Genomic DNA, 25,844 nt, shown 5'->3' on the forward strand with positions numbered 1-25,844 from the left:
GTCGTGTGGTTCCTATGCCTAAACACATGAATACATGAAAATATTCATCCCATGGAATGGTAAAAATCCGGATCAAGACAATACTTGTGTGAGCATTTCCATTGGCCAAAACGCACAAGGAGGCTCTAGAGGCCCAAGTAGCAATCTCTCTCCCTTTTTTAAATTATTAAATGAGAAAAAGAAAGATGCATGATCGCGGCCCCTACACCCAAACACATGGGTGGCAAAATGACCACCCCACCCCCATATTGGATACTGGGCACTTCTTCTCCCCATATATGATTGTAGTCTGACGTATTGTAAAGGGGTGAATAGATTTTCCATATGAAAACCATTCTCGTCCTGCCTGAGCTCCACAGATGAAAACCACTCACTCTCTTGGATTCCATTTGTGCGGTTGAGGTCGTACGAGAACATGAGCCAGCCTTGTATTGTAAAGCAGTTTCAACAAAACCCAATATGCAGTAGAGACAAGAGAGAGAGAGAGAGAAAATGATTTTGTGATCTTATTTCCTCTTTTTCATTTTAGAATATTGAAGTGTTCAAGTGGAGGGAACCTCAACGCTTTTCTCCTCGCGAATCGTGATTGCTCCCTTTCTAGTTTCTGGTCTTTACCATTCGCTTTTTTGTTTAGCCCCTTAGCTTTGTATATTTTGATTTCGTGGGGTGAGAACTTTTTGGTTCAATCATTGCCTCTCTCTTCTTCAAGGTAAATCCAGATAACAGTATTAACAGTTTCAGAATGAAATTTGTTTTCTTTCTTTGAATTTTCCACCATTAAAATGTTTTTATTTGCTTTCAATTTTCCATTCACCATTAAAATCTTTTTCAAGCTTTAGAGCGGCAGAGCCCCTCTCCATCTCTCATATCTGGAGATCTTATAAACTCCTGCTACCCATTAAAACCCATTAATAAAAGCAGTTACGGCTCTGTTTTCACCATTAAAGTTCCTTTCCACATGGCCCTTTCACGACCGACTGCCTGGGTTTTGTTCTTTTGTTTTGTTTTTGCCATTGAGATTCTGGTTGAAACTTGAAAGCCCATATTCTCTATTTTTCTGATTAATAAATCTGTAGAACTTTAAAAAAAAGGGTGGTTCAGCTCTCTTAACCCATTACATCTTTATTTGTATAGGTTTTTTCATGACTCTCTGTTTGAAGTTCTACCAATAATCTTTCTTTGTTCCAGAAATCTTCTCCTTATCAGATATTGAACCACAGAATCCCAGATTTTCAGGTCAACGTTTGTGATTTTGACTTTCTTGTCGACAGAGAGAGAAAGTTTCATTGTTTTTTAGCTTAAAATTCAAGCAGATATAAGATTATTCTTGCTGAAGCAGGGAAGATTTGTTCCAACTTCGAAAAATAAATTCCGGGTTCCCATCAAAGTTAAGGAACTTTGAAGCTTCAATAGCAGAAACTCATAGTCCTGATTAGGTGGGAGATTTTGATGTATTAAGGTTTTTTATTTTTCTTTGATTTCCGGTTTTACCCAAAACATGAAATTGCACTGAAGCTGGTTGATTTGAGTCTTCAATTAGATTTTCAGGTTTCTGGGTTAATTTGGATTTGGAGATTTTGAATTCTGTTGGTTTGGTTGCAGGGATGGGTTCCTTTAAGGGCCATATTCTTCCAGGGACTCTGTTCTTATTCGTTGGTGTTTGGCACATATGGAGCGCAGTTGTGAGGCATGTGGAGAATCCGAAATCGTTTAGGGTTAGGGTTTGGAATCCTGTTCCAGGATTGAATGGGAAGCTCAAGTACCTGGAACTTTATGTGATCACCATTGGAGCTTTCATCGACATGTCTATTGAGCTTCTGTACTCGACCCACCTCAATTTCTTCGTTAATGGCGTCTTAAATCCTTCACATATGAATAATTTCGAGCATGGAGGAATGCTTTTCATGTTCTTCATCTTTGGGGTTGTTTCTCTGCTCTCCGAAAAGACCAGGTGAGAGATCCTCTTTTTCCTCTACTTCTTTGTTGCTATGTTCAGTCAATTTCCATGGATGATGGTTTAAAAGTAATCAGGACCGTTATATTGGTTGCTTTCCGGAAATGCCAATGATGGTGACGGTGATCACATTTTTTCTTTCATCTGTTACTGTTCAACATGACAACACGTCAGTCACCACTCACCACTATTGTGTCCATTTCAAAAAGGATGAAAGTTGATTTCATCCTAACCGTCCAAAAACTATGATACAGGCTGGTTTTGGTGCTATTCCAAGTGGAACCTAGCATATTCTGTTATTTGTTTTCATATAAGCATATTCTGTTACTTTTGGCATCATCAAAGTACAAGGGTGTAAGAGCACAAGGTACTGCTTGGAGCCTTGGACAGTGCATGTTACAGCATGAACAAAAGGGTTAGGAACCTTTGTAAATTTCATGACCTGTCCCTTCCCCCCCCCCCCCCCCCCCTTGTCAGGCCATTTTGCTAATGTTAAGGTTTGACTCGGCCATTCCAAACCAAACCATTGAATGAACAAGAGTACGCTCTAGAAGGTCACATGTTAAATTTTAGGGTACACTGCAATCATATGGCTCACCTTATACTGCATTACTTTACTCGGATTTGAATGGTTTAGAATTGGTCTATGTTAAACAAAATATTCGTTTCATAATTATGATGAGTAAAAGTGTGCGAGAGGGGGAGTGATTGAGTAGTTTAAATTTGTGATACAAAAACTTTAAAATCGAGAACATCCATGACTTCAGTTCATAGTTTTCACTATGTTTTTAGGCTCCTATTGTTTCCCATTGCATTTTTTGTATGAGACAAGAAACTACTATTACGGGAAACCGATTTGGTTTTATGCCAGGAAGATCCAGGACAGAAGCTATTTACTTACTTAGGAGGCTCATGGAACAATTTAGAGATTGCAAGAAGGATCTCCATATGGTCTTTTATTAACGTAGAAAAAGCTTATGACGGAATCCCTAGAGAATTAATTTGGCAAGTACTAGAGAAGAGAAGTAAGGGGGCATACCCAGTGCACAAGGTTCCCACCATTGCGGGATCTGGGGAGAGTCCTAGTAATCTGGCAAGTAGTAGAGAAGGCAAGTGTTTCAAGTAAATATGTGAATATAACTAAAGATATGTATGATGGTGTGATGAGTAGTTTAAGAACTTTGGGGGGGGGGGGGGGTGAAGGTAATGAATTCCCAATTACAATAGAGTTACATCAAGGATCAGCTTTAAGCCCTTATTTGTTTGCTCTTTTCATGGATGATTTAACTAGAGACATTCAAGATGAGGCTCCTTGGTGTATGTTTTTTTGCTTATGATATTGTTTTGGTGGATGAAACAAAAGCAGAGATTAATGCCAAGTTAGAGTTATGGAGATCAATCTTGGAATCAAAATGTTCCACAAAGTGATTATTTTAGGTATTTAGGTTCAATCATAAATAAAGAAGGTGATATAGAGGATGATGTTTCATAGAGAATTGAAATAGGATAGATGAAATGGAGAGGTGCATCCGGAGTATTGTGTGATCGACATATTCTTGAAAAACTTAAAGGGAAATTTTATAGGACAGTCATACGACCGGCTATAATGTATGGTGCGGAATGTTGGGTAGTTAAAAAGATTCATGTAGATAAACTCAATGTAGCGGAGATGAGGATGTTGAGATGGATGTGTGGCAAAATTAGGAAGGATAAATTAAGGAATTAGAGCTGATTTAGGAGTACCTTTGATACATGATAAGCTATGAGAAAGTCGGTGGCACAGCCATATGTTCAACGGAGGCCTTTGGATGCTTAAGTATGGAGGAATGATTTGATTCAGCTTGAAGGAACTAAAAAAGCCAAGGGCAGACCTAAAATGATCCTAGGAGAAGTGGTGAGGAAAGACATGCATAGCTTAGGCCTTGTATCAAGTATGACTTCCAATAGAGCTGATTGGAGGGCAAGGATCCATTTAGCCGGTCCTATTTAGTTGGGATAAGGCTGAGTTGTTGTTGTTGTTCAGTTGCTTTAGTGTATTTGTTTTTCTAATTCAAGTCAAATCCAAACACTATTAGGGATTTGCATTGGACGTGGATCCAAGTGCATGGTTTCCCAATCAATTTCGGGTATATATCTGACATGGATTCAACCCTGTTTCTGGTACTTTTGCATCACATGGTTCTGAGGGACCATTAAATTGGACATGCTCAACCTCTAAGGTGTCCTTCAACTGTGAAAATGAACAATTCAACCCTTAAAGTGGCAAACACCATTGACCATATCTTTTACTGTTGAAAATTAGTGTGGTAAATTATTTAAAATGGGGCAGTTATCACATCTTCTAGGGGTATTTATGCACAAGTGTTGGATAAGTGAAGTTACCCTGCTAGATACTTTTTCTGCTCAAAATCAGAAGGTCTTCTTCTTTGATCATAGCTGTTTATGAATTCATTCACTATTTAAATTACAATCCAAAAGGTCTTCTTCTCAGAGATTGGACATCCAGAGAGAGAGATTAGACATTTAGACGTTGTTGAGACTTGGTATAGAGAGTCCAAGAAAAGTCAGATGGGGGAGAAGGAACATAGGATTGATGAGGGATAGAGTAGGGTTTTTTTTCCTATCTAACATTTTTTGAAAATGGGAAATACCATGAGGGGCATGCGTGAGAATGGACGTGCAAGGGTTTTCTTTCCTTTTAAATTTCGGAAAAATAGGCCAATAAGGACAAATAAAGAAAAGGGAGGGAGAAGGGGGGGGGGTGACGTGAGTGCGTAGGGATGTGTAGCGGTTTTTGTTTTCTATTTAAATTTAGAAAAAATAGGGAAATACTGAGGGACATTGGAATGCTAGATTTTATTATAACGATATACCAGACAATCAAAAGGCAGTTCTTACTTATAAATAATATTATGATATCTAAATTTTTAGAAAAGAATTAGGAAAATACTTAAGAGGGTCATCGGAATGATAGATTTTATTATGACGGGTATTTCTATCAAGTGAAAAAGTATTCTAAACAATCAAAAGGCAGTTTGTATTTTTATATTATAATATGATATGATATGATATGATATGATGTATACGGAACTCCATTTTGTTTAAAACTTGACTGCAGAGTAGGTCAGGGGGCAACCTATCTGTAAGATAAACTTGACTCATGACTCGGATAGATGTCTAATATGGAGATCCATACAGAGTTTATAGGGTGGAGGGTGAGAAATTATCCTTGCCTCACTGATATAATGGCAATTACCATTGTCGTACCAAAAAACTGCTTTTTCAGAAAATGTTTAAAAGGAAACAGTTTGGCATATATCCAAATCATGACTTGGAACTTGGGGCTGGTCTCAGTACATTAAGGGGGGGGGGGAGGTTTGCTGGATGATGTGGCTGTGCAATATCATACTCGAGTCAATCCCTCCTCTGTGAGCAGAAAACAGGGTGAGTAATTGTCATTAGTGGATTTTGTGAAGAGCTACCACCTAGGTTTTAATTTTATTGGGATCCTCAGGATTCTGAGACTCTGAGCTTTTGTCCCAGATTTTGAGTGTGGCTGGAAATGTATCTACAAATATAAAGCACAAAAGGGAAAGAAAAGCTTGATAAATGGACACATTGGAGAGGAAAACAAATTGGAGGGGAATATACAGGATATAGGGAATTAGGAGACTAAGATAAGAAATAGAACAGTTAAGATTTATATTTTCTTTTTCTCTTTGATTCTGATTGGATCTTGCAATTTGAAGTACAATTGCAATTTCGAAGGACGGTACTTAGTTTTGAACTGAGGTTTAATGCCTCTCATGAATATTGTCCCTTGCTCATGCACATTAGCCAGCACTTATAATCATCTCCTTCTGGAAGTACCTTAACTGGCTTTGTTTAGTGAAAGGTCTAATTTATTGCTTTGTTGAATGGATCAGTCAGATTAAAAATTATAGCTTTAGTGTTTGACACTAGAAGCAATCTTAGTACCAGGGAATGAGAAAGGGGGTTGGGAAAGCAATTAAAATTTGGCAAAGACTTAATGTGACTTTCAATTTGGATGGAAATGACTTGGAAAGCATTCTGGTGTGATCAAATCTCTGATCCAACGCTCATGCATCAGACACATCATCGGTATACATTTTTTAGTCAGTTGGCATCTTAACTGTGTTCTTGCTTGTTTGGTGCATGTGATGGAGGCTTTTAATCAAATCCCCAATGGAAATATAGCAGTTCAATGGTTTTTAATTAGCCATTTCATCTCTTCTGCTCTCAGGTTTTTCCCCTTAACAGAAGGAGCTCTATGCTTGATTGCTTCCATGGCATTCTGTGCAGAGTATCTGTTGTTTTACTTCCATTCAACAACGCATCAAGGTCTTGAGGGATATTATCACCTCCTCCTTGTTCTCCTCATTGCCGTTTGCATTATCTCAACTGTGGCTGGAGCTCTTATTCCCAATAGCTTCCCAGTAGACTTGTCTAATGGCATTGCTATCACCCTACAAGGCCTCTGGTTTTATCAGACGGCCTTCACTCTTTATGGGCCAATGATGCCAGATGGTTGTTTCTTGAAAGTTGACCAGATCATGTGTCGATCAACGGATAGTGAGGTCCGAGGGGAGTTGCTTGCCAATTTCCAGCTCTTCAGCTTAGCTTTCGGTGTCCTTGTTGCTGTTGTTGGATCATACAGTTTTGCTGCGTCCAGATATGGCCATTCCGAACGTAATAGCTTGCATACAGGTGAAGATGGGTTGGACAGAGATTGAAAACAAGGTATTCATCTTTTCTGTTCCCTGCACATATGTTTGAAATGTCTACTAGACTAAATTTAAATTGATCCAGTTGCATATTTTAATGACATATGCCACTCACCATTAGAGTGGCCAACGTCTAAAAAATTTACCAAGTTTATCAATGAGCTTAAATTTTTATCCTCCAGCTTGTGTGATGAATTGTAGACTTTTTAGTGTGCCATGTTCTTTTACGTCTCTAACAAGGGAGATTTCTTTGGTTGGATCGTTCAATGTGTGGATGCTGTATATGGTTCTCATTTTGTAAGTAAAGGTTTTTTATGTACGAAATACTGAAATAAATGTTATGCACCTAGGAGCATGTAATGCAAGATGGCAGGTCTCCTTTGAGATCCTGGGCGTGACAAAAAAACAATAGAAAAAGCTGCAAACTGGTTATTTTTTTATATATTGTCTGCCATGTATTGCTTTTAGACACATGAAGGATTGAATTTCCATCCTGCCATGATCATGCTAGTAGAACTCCATAAAAACCACAATGACCCCTCTGTATAATATATAACTTTTTTCCTCCCATCTTTTTTTGCAAACCTTTCTAAAATAGTGGATGCAAAAGTTAGGTCAATGAGAATGGTTATTAAGTGTCCTTCTCTCCTGTTATCGCTGAAGGGGAAAGAAAGAGAGAACATGAGAGAAAGCAGAGATTATACATCCTTAAAGGTGCAAATCTTGGAATCAACCATGTTTCACTTCCAATTGTCTCTTATACAAGTTGGCACCAGCCTTGCCTCTTCATGGAATAGACTCAGGTTTGAGTCACTACAGCTGCATGCCACTGAATGGTACCTATAGTGATCCGCATAGGCATGCTCTTGTTAACACCCCCACCCCCCCAAAAAAAATAATAAAAAAAAAAAAAAAAAAAAAGAAGTTGTAGCACCAGAAAGAAAATGTGGCCGTTTCATTGCACCCATATGCTTGAAAGAGGCCTTTGTCCTTAGCATTAGCCGTACCCTGATAATTAGATTTGAGGTGGTGTTGCCTTTTCAGTTAGGTACTTTTTGTTTCAATGGAGTCAAATAATTCCAGGAAATTTAAATGTTTTTTTTTGGGGTTCCGCACAAGGAACTATATTTTTTTTTCAAAAAAAAAAAGAAAAGAAAAAAATTGGGAAAAAAAAAAAAAGAGAAGATATTTGGGGAAAGTTGATTGAACAAAGGAATCCAGCCATATGATGGGGTTGGTGTCATTGATGGTTGAAAATTGTAACATTGACCAAGATGCCACCACATTTTTTTTTAAAAAAATCTAGAAAATGAATTACAAGTTTCCAAACTTTTGTATTGTATTTCTCTAAAATAATATCTGATTTGTTATGCATATACAATTTCCTTTTTCTGTTTAATAGACTGGAGCCTAGAGGGTAATTGTGGACCAGGTTCGGTGGAACTCGTGACATGGCAAACCTATAGTTTTGAACCTGGAAGGCGCCAGTACAGAAGGTTAGCTAGTTGTTCACTTATGCCAGGTTAGGTCATGTCCTGTAAGTTGACTGGACTGCAAGTAGCAAATATGTTAACAAAACAGAATTTTAATGAATGCTTGAATGATCAATTAGACCAAGCAAGCCATATATTTATAAAATCAGAATTACACCCTAAAGGACAGAATTGTCCCTACTCTAGCCGACTCTAACTAGTAGAGTTGGTAGTACATAAAACATGAAGAATAAAATCCCAAAAAGATTATGGTGTACATTATTCAACACTCCCCGTCAAGTTGGAGCAAATATGTCAATCATGCCCAACTTGACTAAAACAGGATGAAACAACTTTCCAGACAGTCCCTTGGTGAAAATATCTGCAAGCTAATCAGCGGACTTCAGAAAGGGAACACAAATCAATCCTTCTTCCAACTTCTCCTTGATGAAATGCCTATCCACCTCAACATGCTTGGTACGATCATGTTGTACTGGATTATGTGCTATGCTAATCGCAGCCTTGTTGTCATAGTACAACATAATAGGGAGACGAATAGGAACACTAAGGTCTTGTAACAAACCCTTTAGCCATAGTAACTCACAAATATCTTGTGCCATAGCACGAAACTCTATTTCAGCATTGGAACAAGCTACCACATTTTGCTTCTTGCTACGCTAAGTGACAAGATTATCACCTACAAAAGAACTGTACTCAGAAATAGACTTGCAGTTAGGAGAACCAGCCCAATCAGCATCAGTATAGGCTTCAATCCGCAGGTGGTCATGAGGAGATAGGAGAATGCCGTTTCTTGGAGCTGACTTCAAGTAGTGAAGGATACGAAGAACAACCTCCATATGGGAAGAGTAGGGATCATGCATGAACTGACTCACAGTGCTCACGACTACAACAATGTTTGGACGTGTGTGAGAGAGATAAATCAACTTCCCTACCAACCTTTGATACCGGCCTTTATCAACAGGTTCACCCTCATTTTCTTTAAGACGAACATTAGCATCCATAGGAGTATTTGAAAGGTGACATCTTAATAGGCCAATTTCTGTCAACAAGTCTAGGATATATTTACTTTGGGAGAGAAAGATGCATTTGGAGGACCAAGCAACTTCAATTCCAAGGAAGTACCTCAATTTTCCTAGATCTTTAATCTGAAATTCATGTCCCAAAAAATTCTTCAAACTGCTGATTTCATCGCCATCATTACCAGTTACACAATATCATCAACATAGACTATAAGTACAGTGATTTTTTCACAACTTCTTGATAAAAAAAGTGATCAGCATTACTCTGTTTATAGCCTACATAAATCATAGCCTTGTGAAACCTGTCAAACCATGCTTGAGGTGATTGCTTCAGTCCACAAAGTACACATTTCAATCTACACACTTTGCCTTGTCTTGTCACAAGAGAACCCTGGTGGAATATCTGTGTACACCTCCTCATCAAGTTCTCCATTAAGAAAAGCATTCTTCACATCCAGTTGTTGTAAATCCCATCCAAGATTAATTGCAAAAGATAATAGAACTCGGACAGTATTCAGCTTTGCAACAAAGGCAAAGGTCTCCTGATAATCAATGCCATAGGTCTGAGTAAACCCTTTTGTCACGAGTCGTGCCTTATATCTATCCACAGTGCAATTCACCTTCTGTTTCACTACAAACACCCACTTACACCCAACAGAGCTTTTCCTTGGTGGAAGAACAACAAGCTCCCATGTGTCATTTTTCTTTAAGGCTTCCATTTTTTCCATTGTTGCTTTCCACTTTCCATCTGATAAAGCTTCCTGCCAATTTTGAGGAATACAAACTAGGAAAGAGAAGAAACAAATGCATGAAAATATGGAGTAAGGGAATTATAGGAAACAACATGAGATATAGGGTGTTGAGTGCAAGCCCTAACACCTTTGCTAACAACAATAGCTAGGTCAAGAGAAGAAGTGTTACCAAGTGAGGAGGTAGATCCGGGATTAGCAACTGGATGGGTACCGGTGTTGTAGTGGATTGAAGCTGCTTATGTCTGGTTCTGCTCCTTGTAATCATCAATCCTCCGCTGGAATTCACCAATGGTTTTCTGGACTGAAGTGATCTCCCTCTGAGCAAGAATTTCATTATTATCTGTAATCTCTCCCTGTATAGGAACATCTCCCCCTAAAGGAGAGGAAGGAACAGGAGCTGGAGCAGGAACAGACTCATCATACACATACCAAAGGGGGGGTTCTATGGTCAACACATCTTCACTAAAACTCTCCCCTGAAGAGGTGGGGATGAATAATAGGAGAGACTCTCATGAAAGACAACATTCATACTGACCATAGTACATTGAGTAGAAGGATAATAACACTTGTTCCCCTTTTGGGTGGCAGAGTAACCTAAGAAAATGCAGTGGAGACCACGGGGTTCAAGTTTAGCTAGGGATCTAGTGTCCCGAGCATAGCAAACACAGCCAAACACCCTAGGGGGAACAATAAAAGAAGAAGAGCCATGTAATAGCTCAGCTAGGGTTTTGAAATCAAGAACTCAAGTAGGCAGCCTATTTGATAAATAGGCTGCAGTGAGGACACCATCCCCCCAATAAAAGGAGGGAACATTTCGAGCAAACATAAGGGCCCGAGCCACCTCCAAGAGATGACTATTTTTTCTTTCAGACATACCATTCTGGGCTGGAGTATCGACACAGATGGTCTGATGTAAGATCCCATGGGCAGCAAAGTATTTTTGGAACTAACCTTTCATATACTCTGTCCCATTGTTACTTCTCAAAATTTTGAGTGTGACATTAAATTGGGTCTGAACCATCTTATGGAGATGCTGAAAACAGGAAAAAACTTCATTTTTTGTATCCATCAGGTAAACCCAAGTAGTTATAGAATAACAGTCTATAAAGGTGACAAACCAACGATGTCTAGTAATAGAAACTTTGCGACTAGGACCCCACACATCAGTATGAACCAAATGAAAAATGGAAGAACATCTTTTATTAGAAATAGGGTAATTTGAAGTTGAACGTGTCTGTTTGGCCAACACAAATCTAGCTGTTATTTGGTTTTTTAGTTCAAATTGCTGCCTACCTTGAAGCTCGAAGGATGCTCTGGTGATCTAATTATTTTCTGGTTCAGATATATTCAATTAAATTTGCTGGTTCAGAATCAATAACAAACTTACATGCTTTCACTTCTTCAACATTCACATGAAACAAGTACATGTTGGTTCTGTTGATTCAATCTGTGTTCCCCACCTTTTACATAGTTAGGGAAGCTTGGCCATTAAGTTGTTTTTATTTAAGTATAAACTTTTTGTTTTTCTCAAGGGAAAGAAGGAGAGGGGTAACGCTGTGTCATCTGTCCCTCCCAGACCCTGCAATAGCAGGAGCTTTGTGCACTGGGCTGCTCTTATCTAGTTAATTGAACTTTATTGAGTATTGACATAAGAATTTGGTTTTGTGAAATAGCGCATATCGGCGAGTCATTGTCTTATGGGTAGTACTTTTAATGTTTTCAGCATAAATCAGGCTTGTCAAATGGTACGGTTTCGGTAATACGGTACGGTACCAAAAATAGGTACCCAATACCGATACCGTACTGTACCGTTTAAGAACCCTATTTTCAATACCGCAACCGTACCGCTATGGTACGGTATGAAAACGGTATATATACGGTACGGTTTTGGTACGGTATGAAAATGGTATATATACGGTACAAAAAACAGTATAAATTTGATTTTTATAAACGGTATGTATATGAAAACGGTATATATACGGTACAAAAATGGTATGCATACGGTACGAAAATGGTACGGTTTCATTTTTACATGTCTACACCCCAAAACGGTACGGTTACGGTAAAACAGTATGATTTCGGTACATACTGACGGTATGACCGTAAAAACCGTTACCGTACCGTACCGTGGTCAATACCGTTTGACCATACCGTACCGTACTGTACCATTTTTGCAACGGTGCAGTTTGGTATGGTTTTACATGGGCGGTTTCGGTTTCAGTATACGGTTACGGTTCCAGATTGACACCCTTAGCATAAATACTTGATAGGAGCTTTATGATGTTTGCAGTCGACTACATGATCTTCCCCCTTTCTAGTGTATTGTCATAATTTTATCAAGGTAAGATGGCACCCGGCGGCTCCTTTCTTCCCACCCCCAATATAAAAAAAGGGAAAAAGAATGCTGCCCGGCAGCATCCCCCAGTGCCATCTCACATGGGGCAGTGCAATGACCACCCCACCCCTCCCCTTGAATGCCTGTGTGCGCTACCACGCAGCCTGGCAGCAAACCTCCCTCCCCCCCTCAAAAAAAAAAAAAAAAAAAAAAAAAGAAGAAAAGAAGAGAACTCTTTTATAATTTTTTATATTATTTAACATGGAATGGATTCTTGCACATGAGATTCTCTCCCTTTTATGACTTGTAAAATAGGGGATGATTTGTCCTTTTGATGGGGCTTTTGTCCCCATCCAAAGGTTTTGTGCGCGACCATGCACCATTCACGGCCGTGCACAAAACCTTTTGCCTATTTAATATATACGGCATGAAGAATCTTGAAGAAGGATGCTCACAAACTCTCTATCTAAGCTATTGGGATTGATTAATTACTCCAAAAGAATTGTCGAAAGATGTAAAAACTCAGCTGCCCCTTCTTTTGTCTCTTTCCAAACATTGGTCAGCATAAAATGGTGGAATAATCAATTGATATAAGTACTATCCAATTACATTTCTAATCCCTCCGGTCTGATTTCCAGCCTCTGAAGGCACTGAATCTCATATTTTGAATCAGAAGTCGGCAAAAGATTAGTAGCATAGTTTTTGTTATTTAAGTCCTCAAAATCCTTTTCCCCCACTACCAGTACCTATGTCCTTTTCAGCCTTTTGTTCATATCAACTTTCCTCATTGATCAATGTTTTAGTCTTGAAGTTGAATATGATATTTTTTTAACAATATGGTTGAGAACCACTAGGTGCATCAGATGTAGACCAGTTTTACTTTTGAGGGAAAAAAAAATCCTAGCTGAATTACTATCATCTGTTCTGCTTCATCCTATGGCATGGTTGAAGATGTTTTGGAAGTCCAGGGAAAAATGTAGTTATTTTTAGTGCCATTCAGGGAGGTTTCGTGAAATTTTGTGGATCAGCTTTGACAAACAGCTACCTAACCTTGGGGAGCCTGGAGGTTTGGTAACATTTCTCTTTTAGTAGCTGACACTGTCTATGTCAGTTCAGGACAAGTCTGTATATGACTTATTGATTAAACACCCAGCTTAAACCACTCTTTATGTAGATGGATAGTGCAATGGATTCTTGCTTTGAACATCCCTATTAAGTCTTCACAAAACAAAGTTTTGAGAGTTTCAAGAAGTTTACTTGTCCAGCATTTAAGACACTAGTTGTTGATGCCGGAGTTTCTTGGTTGTAACAGGTTTAATCGCATTATGCGATAGACAGACAAATCAGATTGAAGTCATGTGGTGATTAGAAGTTTGAAAGCCAGAACCAGGTTTTGTTGATTTTCAAGAGAGAATGCGGCATTAGGCAACGTCATCCCTTCATCTATACCATTCTTGTAAATGCTAACACTCAATTTGTTTATCAGTGACACATATAATCACATAATAGCTTTAGAGAGACCCAATTCGTTGGTGTTTGATGTCTGAACGTAGGCGAAATCCAAAATAATCTGTGTATCTTTTGTTCCAGTTTTATACCAAATTTTGTGTAATTTTTTTTTTCATAAGTTGAGTTATTTCCAGGCTGTGTTGGTTGTATATTTCTGTTAAGTGTTATGGCCATTAATTTTTAGTTCTAACCACCACAGGTGAAAAATTTGCATCAAAACCTCTTTTATTTGCCCTCATCTGCTACAGAACAATACCTTGTACTGAACCCTTATAAATACATTTTTGTGGTCAGAAAGTGTGAAATGAAAAGTTCCTTCTACATCGTAGATATGGGTATAATGTGAAAATATACTAAGTTTTCTTCCTGTCCTGCCTTTTACGCCAGCCACCCCATAGATCTCTGATCGTCGTGGAAGTTCTTTGCTGGCTGTTCTATTGCTGAAAATCAGGTAATTGCAATTCAGTATCATCAGAGTTTTGAGTATGGATGACTTCCAAGAGGCTTAGTTACAACTTAAGAACTGGATCAAAAGCATCAAGTCTCTAATTCTAGAGCCAGAGATGTTGGATGGGTCATTCCCAAGGTTCCATCTCAATGAAATCTCAAGCATTGGCATTGTTGATTGTTGGTCTTCTTTGCCAAAAAGAGAAAATGGATACAAGAAGAATGTACAAGCTATACAGAGATGTTTGCCACTTTACGACTAAAAGCCGCTGAAGAACCTACCTTCCAGATGGCCACTTTACGCCTAAAACTCGGCAAATCTCCCTTCACCACTAAATGTGTCCATGGCTGTGAGCTAAAAGATAGCCTCTGATCAATTTCTGCCGTGGAGGAATCCAATGTTCCAATAGAACCTGAGAAGCCCATGTAATGTCCAGAAACTCCACCGGTCCCAGCTGGGCCTGGATTCACCAAACTACTATCACCAATGTTCTATCTATCTACTGGAGAAGCATGGCTACCCATTCAAAGCAAATCCTTTCTTTGAATGACTTAGACCTCACAATATTTCCCCATTCCCTGATGATACAACCAAATAGTACTTCCATGAAGCTTTCTTGGATGGGGGCCCAGTGGTCTTGCCATATGGACCATAGGATCTCAATGAATGTATGTCTATCTATCTCCATAGTATTTTCCTCCTCACACCAAAAGAGATTAGAATTCCAAAACCAAGTGAAGTCAAGAATGTCTGGAGGGAAGTTCAGCATACTCCAAAAATTTTCAAGAAGTGGTGTCGCACTTTCTTTACAAAGTTTTGCAATGAATAAATTGACTTATCGACTCACTGCATCTACTTGTAAGATTAAACGATAAAGAGTGGAGAAAATGACACTAACTTCCACCATTAGGACGGAATTTCGCCATGACTGTCCAATCGAATCTGTCTTGAAGCTTTTTCGGCGATGAAGATGGCAAACGAACTTGGGAAGACTGGGAGTAGTCTTCTACTCTCCGGTTGATCTCCTAATATTCCTCAGAGATGGTCAGAGAGGTTTTGAAAACCTAAAATGACTTCGTTACTGAGACTAGGGACCCTATCCCCTTAAATCACTCTTCTAGATAACTACCTCCCATCAAGGCAGTTATCTGAGAGTGGGAGTTGTGTCTATGCACACACACCTCTCACCTACCATATGATAACGTGGCAGGTTAGCCACATCAACTTTCATTCTCCCACTTGGCATAAACAGCCACATGCCAAGTTAATAAGTTCAAAACTAATCCATGGTTATGCTTAACTTCATTCTAGGGAGTATCAACATGTTCAAAAACAAAATTTCAATCCACGAATCATGCGGTGCATGTCCATACAAAAAACACTTCCTTCCATGTATCACGATAGACTATCATTTTCAAATCAAACCCTAATGTGGTAGATGTGACTCAATGAATTAACCCAATGATCAATTCTGGGTCCAACAATTAAAATTGCCCTATAAACTAATGGGCATCAGTCATTACTTTAACTTAGAATGGACAGTAGTTAATAATAATGACATCAATGAAAATGGTAGAGAGTTTCATTAAATTTTGGAATCATAACTGTGAACTACCAGTCATAATAATGATCTTGAAAACATAAATGTTTACATTAACACTGTTCAAATATGATCTATTGCATCTAATGATCTATGCAATCCCATACGACCTATATGGTCTAAAAACACTTTAGGTACTAGACCTTTAGTGAAGGGATCCACAATCATATCTTCAGTGCCAATATGATCAATGACTATTTGTCAATCCCGAACATCTTCCTTGACAATGAAATACTTGATCTCAATATGTCGACAACGGTATATCAAGCAAATATTGTTGGAAAACCTTACTGCCACAATATTGTCACAATATACCCGAATAGGCCTTTAAATCAAAGGTATTGTTTTTATATCTGTGAGGAATTGCCTTGAATAAAATGCATGAGAGACTACCTCATAGCATGCTGCTATGTACTTATGGTTACATAGTTGAAGAAGTTGTCTTGGGTTGCTTGAAGCTTCTCCATGACACTGCACCAGTAGCCAATAGAAAAATATATCCTGATGTAGATCTTCTTGTATCACCACATCCGACATAGTTTGAATCAGAGTAGTCGACTAGTTCCAAATTATCAACACGCTTACAAATAAGCATGTGATATTTGGTTCCTTTCAAGTATCTCAATACCTTCTTAGTTGCTATCAAATGTGGCATTCTTGGGTTCTCTTAGAATTTTCCCAATACTCTCACTGCATAGGCAACGTTAGGTTTGGTACAAACCTGAGCATACATCAGACTACCTACTGCAAATGCATGATGAATGTTTTGCATTTGTTGTTGCTCCAAGTCACTCATCGAACATTGTTCTAGACTCTGTTTATCACTTTTAATTATATGTGCTTCACTTGGTTTTGAGTCTATCATTTTGAATCGTTCCAAGATTTTATCAATTAATCCTTTATGAGACAATCCTAACGTATTATTAGACCTATCTCAGTGAATTTCTATGCCTAAAACGTAAAAAGCTTCACCCATATCTTTCATATCGAAATTTTGAATAAGAAACTCTTTTGTTTCTTGTAGCAAACCAAGATCACTACTTACTAATAGAATATCATCCACATAAAGGACCAAGATAATGAAACGACTTCCTTTAAATATAATGTAATTACATTGATCAACATGATTTTCAATGAATCCAAAAGAAGTGATCATGTGATCAAACTTTAGGAACCATTGCCTAGAAGTTTGTTTAAGTCCGTATAGATCTATTTAGCTTACATACAAGGTGATCTCCCATATTCGATGAAAATCCTTTAGGTTGCTTCATGTATACTTCTTCTAATAACTCTCCTTTTTTAACCTCAACTAAGATTAACAGGATGAGCTTTTTGCATTTTGCTAGCTGGACAGGGAATTCGAACATCTACAGGTTATCTTACAACCACTGACAGTATGGAATCGGAGCTCAAAGGAATAGTACAGGGATGGAAATGCGCTAACATTTAAAAAATCAACATCAAAGAAGTTTGGAGTAGCAATAAGACTTTAATCAGTCTCCTTAACCCCTCTGCTTACACTAAGTTTCCTTGGAATTTACTACCGTTATGTCTAGAATTATCAGATCTTACTATGAACTTTTCTAGTTCTGTTTTTAAATGTTATGATGATGATGACTTTCTAACTATGTTACTTCCCCTTGCTCTTAAAGCAGTCTTAGGAAAAACTATAATTCCTCCTATGTTCCATAATGTAAATTCTTTTAATTTTTAATTAATCTATTTATTTTTTCATTAATAAAAAAAACTTCTCCAGTCGAGAACGCTGTCTTGACAGCCATTTGGTGCAATTCTAGGTCATAATGTTCCACCAAAGCCATAACTATGTGCATAAAAAAAAAATATTTCTTTACAATCAATATCTTCTTTTTTATTAAATTCTTTCGCCACAAGGTGGATTTATATTGTTCTATGTTACCTTTAGAATTTTCTACCAAAAAAAAAATGTTACCTTTGGAATCCTTTTTGGTTTTAAAAATCCATTTACATCCAACGTCTTAGATCCCTTTGGTAACTAAACAAGTTCCCAAACATGATTCTTTGCCATCAATTCCATCTCATCCTTCATGGCATTGAGCCATAAGATAAAATCTTTACTATTCATGGCTTGTGAAAAAATGATATTGGGTCCATGTAAGTTTCAAAATAAAATTCATTTTCCTATAGGTATACATGATAGTTTGAAGAAATCGCAAATTTATTAGTTCTAATGGATCTTTTCAAACCTAGTTGTTTAACTATATTTTATTCATGATGAACATTTGGTTCTTCTACAACCTGTTCTTGTGGTATAGCTTCATGAGGGTTTTCTTTCTCAATTTCTGGTAAAAAACTTGGTATCAATGGTAAGGGCAAAAATTGTGAACACTCACCTTCTGATGTGGAAGTTTCTAATGAAATGTCAAGTTCTTTGAAATCTACATTTCTTGTCTTTAGACACTCACTATTGATGTCAACCTCGAGAAACTTAGCATTGTGTGACTGAACTATTTTGGGTGTGTGTGTAGGGCAATAAAATTGACAACCCTTTGATCTCTTCAAATAGCCAATGAAATATCTATTGACAGTTTTAAGGTCTAATTTCCTTTCCTATGGGTTGTATATCCTTACTTCTGTAGGGCATCCCCAAACATGTACGTGATATAAACTAGACTTCCATCCTTTCCAAAGTTCAAAAGGTGTTTTGGGTATTGCTTTAAATGAAACCTTGTTTAAAATGTAAACGGATGTCTTTAAGGTTTCACCCCACAAGGATAAGGAAAGATTAGAGTTATTAATCATACTACTTACCATATCCATGAATGTTCTATTCCTTCTTTCGGTAACACCATTTTGATCAAGTGATCCTAGCATGGTGTATTGTGGAACAATACCCTGTTCTTGTAGTAATTGAGCAAATAGACCTGATTTTTTACCAAATTATATGTATCTACCATAATATTCCCCTCCTCTATCTGAACGCACTATTTTGATCACTTTATCAGTTTGTTTCTCTACTTCTACTTGTAGTTCTTGAAAGAATCAAGTGCTTCATTTTTATGAAACAATATGTAAAGATACATATATCTAGAGTGATCATCTATAAAAAGAGACAAAATATCTCTCACCGTTAGACATGATGTGGGAAAAGGTCCACTAATGTCTATATGTATGATTTCTAAAATCTCTGAACTTCTCTTGACACCCTTATTGGACTTGTTTGTTTGTTGCTTTGATATAATCTATACAATTCCCTAGATCAGTAAAGTCTAGGTTCTCAAGGACTCCATCCTTTACTAACCTTTTAATCTATGACTCAATCTCTAATGTCACAATTTGAAAGATTTTTCATTAATGGCACAACAATTGTTTCCAATATCTTACCAAAAAAAAAAAAAACGATTGTTTCCAATATTTATAGAATTAGAAAATAGGTTGCATTCAAATGGAGAATCTAAATGCATCATGTACAGTCCATTAATCAAAGTACCAAAACCCATACTAACATTGTTTTTCAGTAATGTAAATATTGTACCATAAAAAACAAATTAAAACCATAAGGTGCCAATCTAGGAATTGATAAAAGGTTATGATCAAAATATGGAATGTAAAAAGTCTTATCTAAATCTAAAAAAAAAAAATCTAGATGATAAATCAATTTGTAGACTCTTATAGCCTGGACATGAGATCGCATCCCCTCGGCTGAATAGAAATGCTCTTCACTTAGGGTTGGGAGCCTTGTCTTTGGAAAGCCCTGTAAGGAATAAAAAAGACGAATTGTTGCACCAGAATCAATTCATCAATTTTCATAATGAGAATTTTCATAATTGGACTCATAACAAACAAAAGTTTGATCCATTGTTTGGATTTGGAGTAATCTTTCTTTATATGTCCTTTCTTCTCACAGAAAAAAACATTTGGAAAGTTTCTTGATGCCCTCTTTCTTCATAGGCTTCTTCAATGTCTTCTTTGTTTGAGCAGACTTGCTAGATTGTCCCTTTTCAAAGGTGGTTGCCAGATGTACACTCTCCTTTGACTCCCTCTTCCGTTTTTCTTTCTCTTGAACACACATGGCCAACATTTCATTGAATGACCACTGGAAAATTCTTTTTTTTATAGGATTTGTTGAATGTTGTGAAACCCTAGATTGTTGATGTAATGGGAGGGATTTAATTTTTTAATTTTGTATTGTGAACCTAGCAAGTTGGGGCTTTGTCTAAGGTTTGGGGTTGTTGCCCTTGTTTGAGTTGCAACTCATATTGAAGCAGGGATTGGAGTTCTTGGGCTGTTGTTGTAGTAAGAAACATTGAGTAGCGTATTGAGCAATACAAAAAACCCTGGGTAAGGTATTGCTCTATGGACGTAGGTAGTTTGGCCGAACCACATAAATTTAGTGTCTTGTGTCCGCTTAACTTTCCATTGTATATATTGGAGTGTGTTTAATTTACAGAGTGGGGTGCACTGTCTGGTAGACCTTACCACACAGTAGTTGTGAGGTGGACGTGCATGTTTGTTGTGATTGGTTGATAAAATTGGGTTTGCTCGAAGACATCTTTATGAGTGCAGGCAATGTTGGAAATTAAGGTTTGAATTTGAAGAATTTGTGTAGACATTGATTTACCCCCTCTCAATGTCAACCTGGGATCAACAAGTACTAATCTAGACAGAAACTATGCTAGCATAGTTCCTATCTTGGTCTCAAACAATTATTGTTATTATGGTGTAACCTAATCGCTTTGATCTATTTGCAGTATATGATATATGAAATGGGGGGCTTGTAGAACATGAGGTTCACTTTTGGCTAAAACCCGATGCATACAAGCCAATTTCGAAAGACTCATATGTTGTGCCTTTATGGATGTAAGCCTCAAGTTGCCCAGCACAAGCATGGAGTGCGTCCATATCAGGAGTAACGCTAATGGAAATTGATATACCTATCACCCGCCAGACGGAGTGAATCAGAGGTACAAGGTTTTACCTGTATGATAAACTTTGAGGAAAACGGCCCGGCCAATCGATCTCAACTTGCTTAGTGTGGTGCTTCTTGAAGCATGCCAAGGAGCACCCTCGCCAATTGATAGGCGTTCGACGCCTAATCAATACAAGATCAAAGGGTGTGATTTCACTACATCATAGGTTATTAGGATTGTGCAGTGTTAGTAGTGGAAGTAGGTATCAACCATTCTCAAAGTGCTTAGTCTGATGTGCTTGGGGGTTAGCCACAACATGGAACACCCTCGCCGAAGGATTTCACTTCGAACATATTGACATGATGCAATTATTTACCAGCACAATGTAATCACTACTATACAAGCATATTACAAGAAATGGTCCAAAACAGGAGTCTTGATGTCCCCAGCAAAGTCACCATTAAGGATGCAAGTGCAGAAAAAAAAATCTACCCACAGGGATCACCTCTCTCCGATTAACTAGTTGAAAGAGTGGTGAAAGGATTTCTTGGGAGTCGCCACCTAGATTCGGGTCTAGGATCTAAAAATGTCTCCCCATTCCGGGAGAGAGAATGACTCATATGGATAATACATCATGTCATCTCATATCTCTAGGTAAGTTCAAGGTTAAGGATTGAAAAGGTGTTAAAGACGTAATCCGCCCGGACAGGGGGCAATCTCCTTCTATTTAGACCATTCCTAAGCTTACTAGTCCGATATGCTAGCATGTATAGTAAAAGCAGTATCAATCTAAACCTGATCTAGGTTTCTACGTTAGAAAGAAAATAAAGCAACAAATGAAAGAGGAATAATAAAAAGAGGTAGGTGGATCGAACTCAAACATAACTTTTTCAAGTTGTCTACGTACTCTTACTAGAGGATCAGATCGAACATAGTTCATAAAGCATGACATGGAATTTTGGAAACCATTTTAAATTATACTATGCATGGAAAGGTACATGAAATTATTGAAATAAGTATACCTACCTCATCAACAGTCCTGGAACACAAAAAATACCTCGATCGGAGATCTGTAACAAAAGATTTCTTTTTAGGCACCCTCATTAGTAGGATAAACTCCACCTTAGATTGGGTATGACTTCAAATGTTTCAAGGTTTGACAACTTGATTTTGATGATTGGAGTCCAATGACACTAACTGGGTGTCAATCGGACTCCCCTGAAAAAATATTCTTTTTGGATTAGTGTCATTAGACTTAACTTTTTCAAGTTGTCTACGTACTCTTACTAGAGGATCAGATCGAACATAGTTCATAAAGCATGACATGGAATTTTGGAAACCATTTTAAATTATACTATGAATGGAAAGGTACATGAAATTATTGAAATAAGTATACCTACCTCATCAACAGTCCTGGAACACGAAAAATACCTCGATCGGAGATCTGTAACAAAAGATTTCTTTTTAGGCACCCTCATTGGTAGGATAAACTCCACCTTAGATTGGGTATGACTTCAAATGTTTCAAGGTTTGACAACTTGATTTTGATGATTGGAGTCCAATGACACTAACTGGGTGTCAATCGGACTCCCCTGAAAAAATATTCTTTTTGGATTAGTGTCATTAGACTCCAATCATAAAAAATTTCTTTTTGGAGGCTGGGATTGAGTGATAAGAAATCGATAATTTTATATTTTCATAAATTCATGTGAACAACCTAGCAGCGTAAGACAATATATTTGAATATTTGGAAGAAAAAAAACTAACAACCTCCTAGCATCAAATAGAATACTAATATTCTGCGATATAATGACATAAAATAGAATATTGATATTTTGATAACTCTATCTTTACAGCATAACGATGCAAAATAGAATACTAAAAAAACTATTTACAAAAATTCTAACATTACAACGACATGAAAAGGTATTCTGGAAAAGGTATGTACATTATGGCAAAGTCCTGCATTCCAAGCACCTGAAAGAGATAAGGTTGAAGCTTTTCGACACCACCATGATAACAAATCTGAATGGGACGTATGATCAATCCATGTGAAACCAAAAAAACTCACAAAAAGCTGTCAAATAGATTTTTAGAATCCACATTTCAAGAATATATGATAGGTTGATTTACCCTTATTCCTACAAAATTCACATTTTGAATGATAGTTGAACTCCCAAAGCTGAAAGTTGTTCATCCATAGAAATTTTTTCATAAAAGAACCTCAATCCAAAAAGTGAGTATCTTGGAAGGATGCAAGATTTTCAAGCGATAGAATACCAAGCTACTTTTGGGTGTCTCCTTTTGATTTCTTCCCAAGCAGACTTTACAGTGAAGACACCAGTTGGAGTTAATTTTCAAGTAATATAATCATCAATAGAAAAGTTAGAAAGATTCCATCTGTTATCACAAATAAATTAACAACTTTAAGGTTAGTATTTTAAAATAAATCTTGTGGGAAACCTGACAGATCTTCAATAGAGTTATCTTCCAGCCACCTATCCTGCCAGAAATTAATTGCATTACCATTTCCAACTGTCCAACGTACCATCCTTGTTACCAAGTCCGACACTCTTTTCACAGCTGGAAAGATAGAGGAACTTTTTTGAGAGATCCATCTGAGTTTACAAACCTCGATCTAAAGAAGTTGCTCATTATAGATTTGTCATTCTTTATCTGCCAAGCAAGTTTACAAAGCATGGGTTTATTCACCTCCTTGAGTCTTCTGATGCACAAGACACCTTCCACTTTTGGTCTGCATACCTCATCCCATTTAACAACAATGGATTTGGACTTCTCAATATTACCAGTCCAAATAAAATTCCTCATCCATCTCTCCACCATGACAATCAGACTGGATGGCCACTAGTAAATTGAGAAGTTATGAAGTGGAATCTCTAATATTACAGACCTAACCAATTCCACTCGACCTACCATGGATAAAAGTTTACCCTTCCAACCTTTCAGCCTATTCTTGACATAATCCACAAGAGGAAGTAAAGATTCCTTTTTTTACTCTCCCTTTAAATATCTCCATCCCCAAGTATCTTGTAAGAAAGTTGCAAATTGGGATCCCCAACAAATCAACAATACATTGACGTATATGAGAGCTAACAACACCCAAAGAACGTTACTCTTCTTAAGATTTATGTTCTACCCAAAGAAGGATTGATATTGTGATAAAAAAATCTTTCAAACCCTTAACATATTTCACTGAGGCATTTGAGAAGATAAAATTGTCATCTGCTAATAGAAGATGAAAGGGGACCAGAGTACCTCTAGGCCCATATAGAGGTTTCAGCTCACCAGTAACTATCAAATGTCTGATATTTCTACATAGAATCTCCTCTACTAAAATAAATAGGATTGGAGAAAAAGGGTCACCTTGTTTCAAACCTCTTTACACTCCGAAAAAACCAACCGGCCTCCCATTTAGCAAAACTGATATTCTAGTTGTAACAAATATTTGATGGATCAAGTTTACCCATTTTTCACTGAAATCAAACCGGTCCCCTAGGAGATTTAATGATTTCAAAAGGTCTCCCATGTTAATTCTAACGATGATCTTAAGAGACTTAAAAGATATAAACCCTAACTTAAAGGGATATACAACTTCGTTTTTTTTTTCTCAACTGTTCTAGAAACCTGTGAATTCCTATCAGCTATAGGCCTTCAACGAAGATTATTGAAGTTCTTTGGGGTAAGCCGCATCCGGGTTGGGTGAAACTAATTGTGGATGGATGTTCACTTAGTAATTCAGGTGGGGCTGGTGTGGGTGGCATCTTCACGGATTCAATGGGTAATGTTCTTAATTCCTTTTACTTATATATAGGAATTAGAACTAATTATGAAGCAGAGTTTGTGTCCTTGCTCATTGGAGTACAGAAGGCAAAAGAGTCAGGATTCTCCAACTTGTGGATTGAATGTGACTCAACAACAGTAGTTTTCCTTATCCAAAAATAATTTTTTTTGGGTTTGCATGGAAACACTATTCCTCTTTGCAGAGTTATCTTTCAATCACATCATAGAAAATCTTACACTGTTTTAGAGAAGCCAAACCCATTGCAGATTTTTGGCAAAGGAAGCAGCAAAATCAGGTTGTTCAAACTCAAATTGTACTTTTCTTACTCATATTTTGGAAGAGGTGAATAGAGATACCATGGGTCGTCCAAGATATCGATTTTACAGTTAGTTTATTATTCTCTTTGTGGACTCACTTTCCATTTGAGGTGAGCTCTCCCGTTGAAGGCTATGCCGAAGGTGGTGGGTTTCTCCTTTGTTGGAGATGTTGTGTATAGGTTATTGGATATATGTAAGTCATTTATGATTGGGTTGGGGCTTCTGCTGATGGCAATGCCGAATGTGGGCCCCTAATTTGATCCTGGTTTCCCTTTTCTCTGTTGATGGCCATGCTGAAGGTGGAGTTGAGGGTTTTCAGTATTTTTGTATCCCGTCCGGGTATGTTTGGATGTTAAGCTTGTATATTTTATCTTTCTTCTTAATATATCCATTGCGGACCTTATGCAAAAAAAATAAATACATTAAATTAATAATTCAAATGAACATAAAATAAACTAATTTAAAAGGGGAGAAGGGAGAAAATTACATGTTTTAGCAAAAAAAAAAGGTCATGCATACTCAATCCGATAGAGTCCCGACACTCCTATTGAATCCTCGGTGAAATTTCAGACCTATTTTGGGTATTTTCTTATTTTCTGATTTTTCTACGATTTTCTCTCTCCCATGGTCTCTCCTCTTCTCTCTATTTTTTTTTTCTGAACTGAAACCAGGACCTAATTTATTGCTTTTTATGAGGGTAGTTTAGGAAATTTTGAGGGAGTGACGCCGCCAAGCTAAGCTGGGTGGCCCCACAAACCCTATGTGGGTTAGGTGGCAAAAAATCCCCAAACCCTAATATTAGGGTTTTCAGGTCAGTCTGAGGATGACAATAATTCTTGATCCGACCGTCAGATTTTGATAGACCATATATCATTGGAAAGGTATTTCTGAATATTGTCTAATGATGTAGAGATAAGATTCAAATTATTCTTGGAACATAATCAAAATTGTGCTCAAAGTAAAAGATCTAAATGGTTTTTT

The 25,844-nt window shown here is 37.5% G+C and overlaps 1 protein-coding gene across 6 annotated transcripts; it reads left to right on the forward strand.

Moving 5' to 3' along the window:
• The first annotated feature begins 533 nt into the window (after positions 1 to 533).
• LOC122646696 (transmembrane protein 45B) lies at positions 534 to 14,282 on the forward strand. Of its 6 annotated transcripts, none has more exons than XM_043840296.1 (4): positions 534 to 725; positions 1,603 to 1,951; positions 6,219 to 6,715; positions 14,259 to 14,282. In XM_043840296.1, exons 2-3 carry the CDS (start codon positions 1,605 to 1,607, stop codon positions 6,706 to 6,708), a joined length of 837 nt encoding a protein of 278 aa, XP_043696231.1. In that variant the 5' UTR covers positions 534 to 725; positions 1,603 to 1,604; the 3' UTR covers positions 6,709 to 6,715; positions 14,259 to 14,282. The 6 variants fall into 6 exon arrangements, with proteins under 6 accessions (XP_043696231.1, XP_043696232.1, XP_043696226.1 ...); XM_043840297.1 differs by lacking the exon at positions 14,259 to 14,282 and adding an exon at positions 14,206 to 14,227; XM_043840291.1 differs by lacking the exon at positions 14,259 to 14,282 and adding an exon at positions 13,611 to 14,132.
• Positions 14,283 to 25,844: the final 11,562 nt, after the last annotated feature.

Source organism: Telopea speciosissima, chromosome 11, assembly GCF_018873765.1.
Source record: "Telopea speciosissima isolate NSW1024214 ecotype Mountain lineage chromosome 11, Tspe_v1, whole genome shotgun sequence".
NCBI classification, from domain to species: domain Eukaryota; kingdom Viridiplantae; phylum Streptophyta; class Magnoliopsida; order Proteales; family Proteaceae; genus Telopea; species Telopea speciosissima.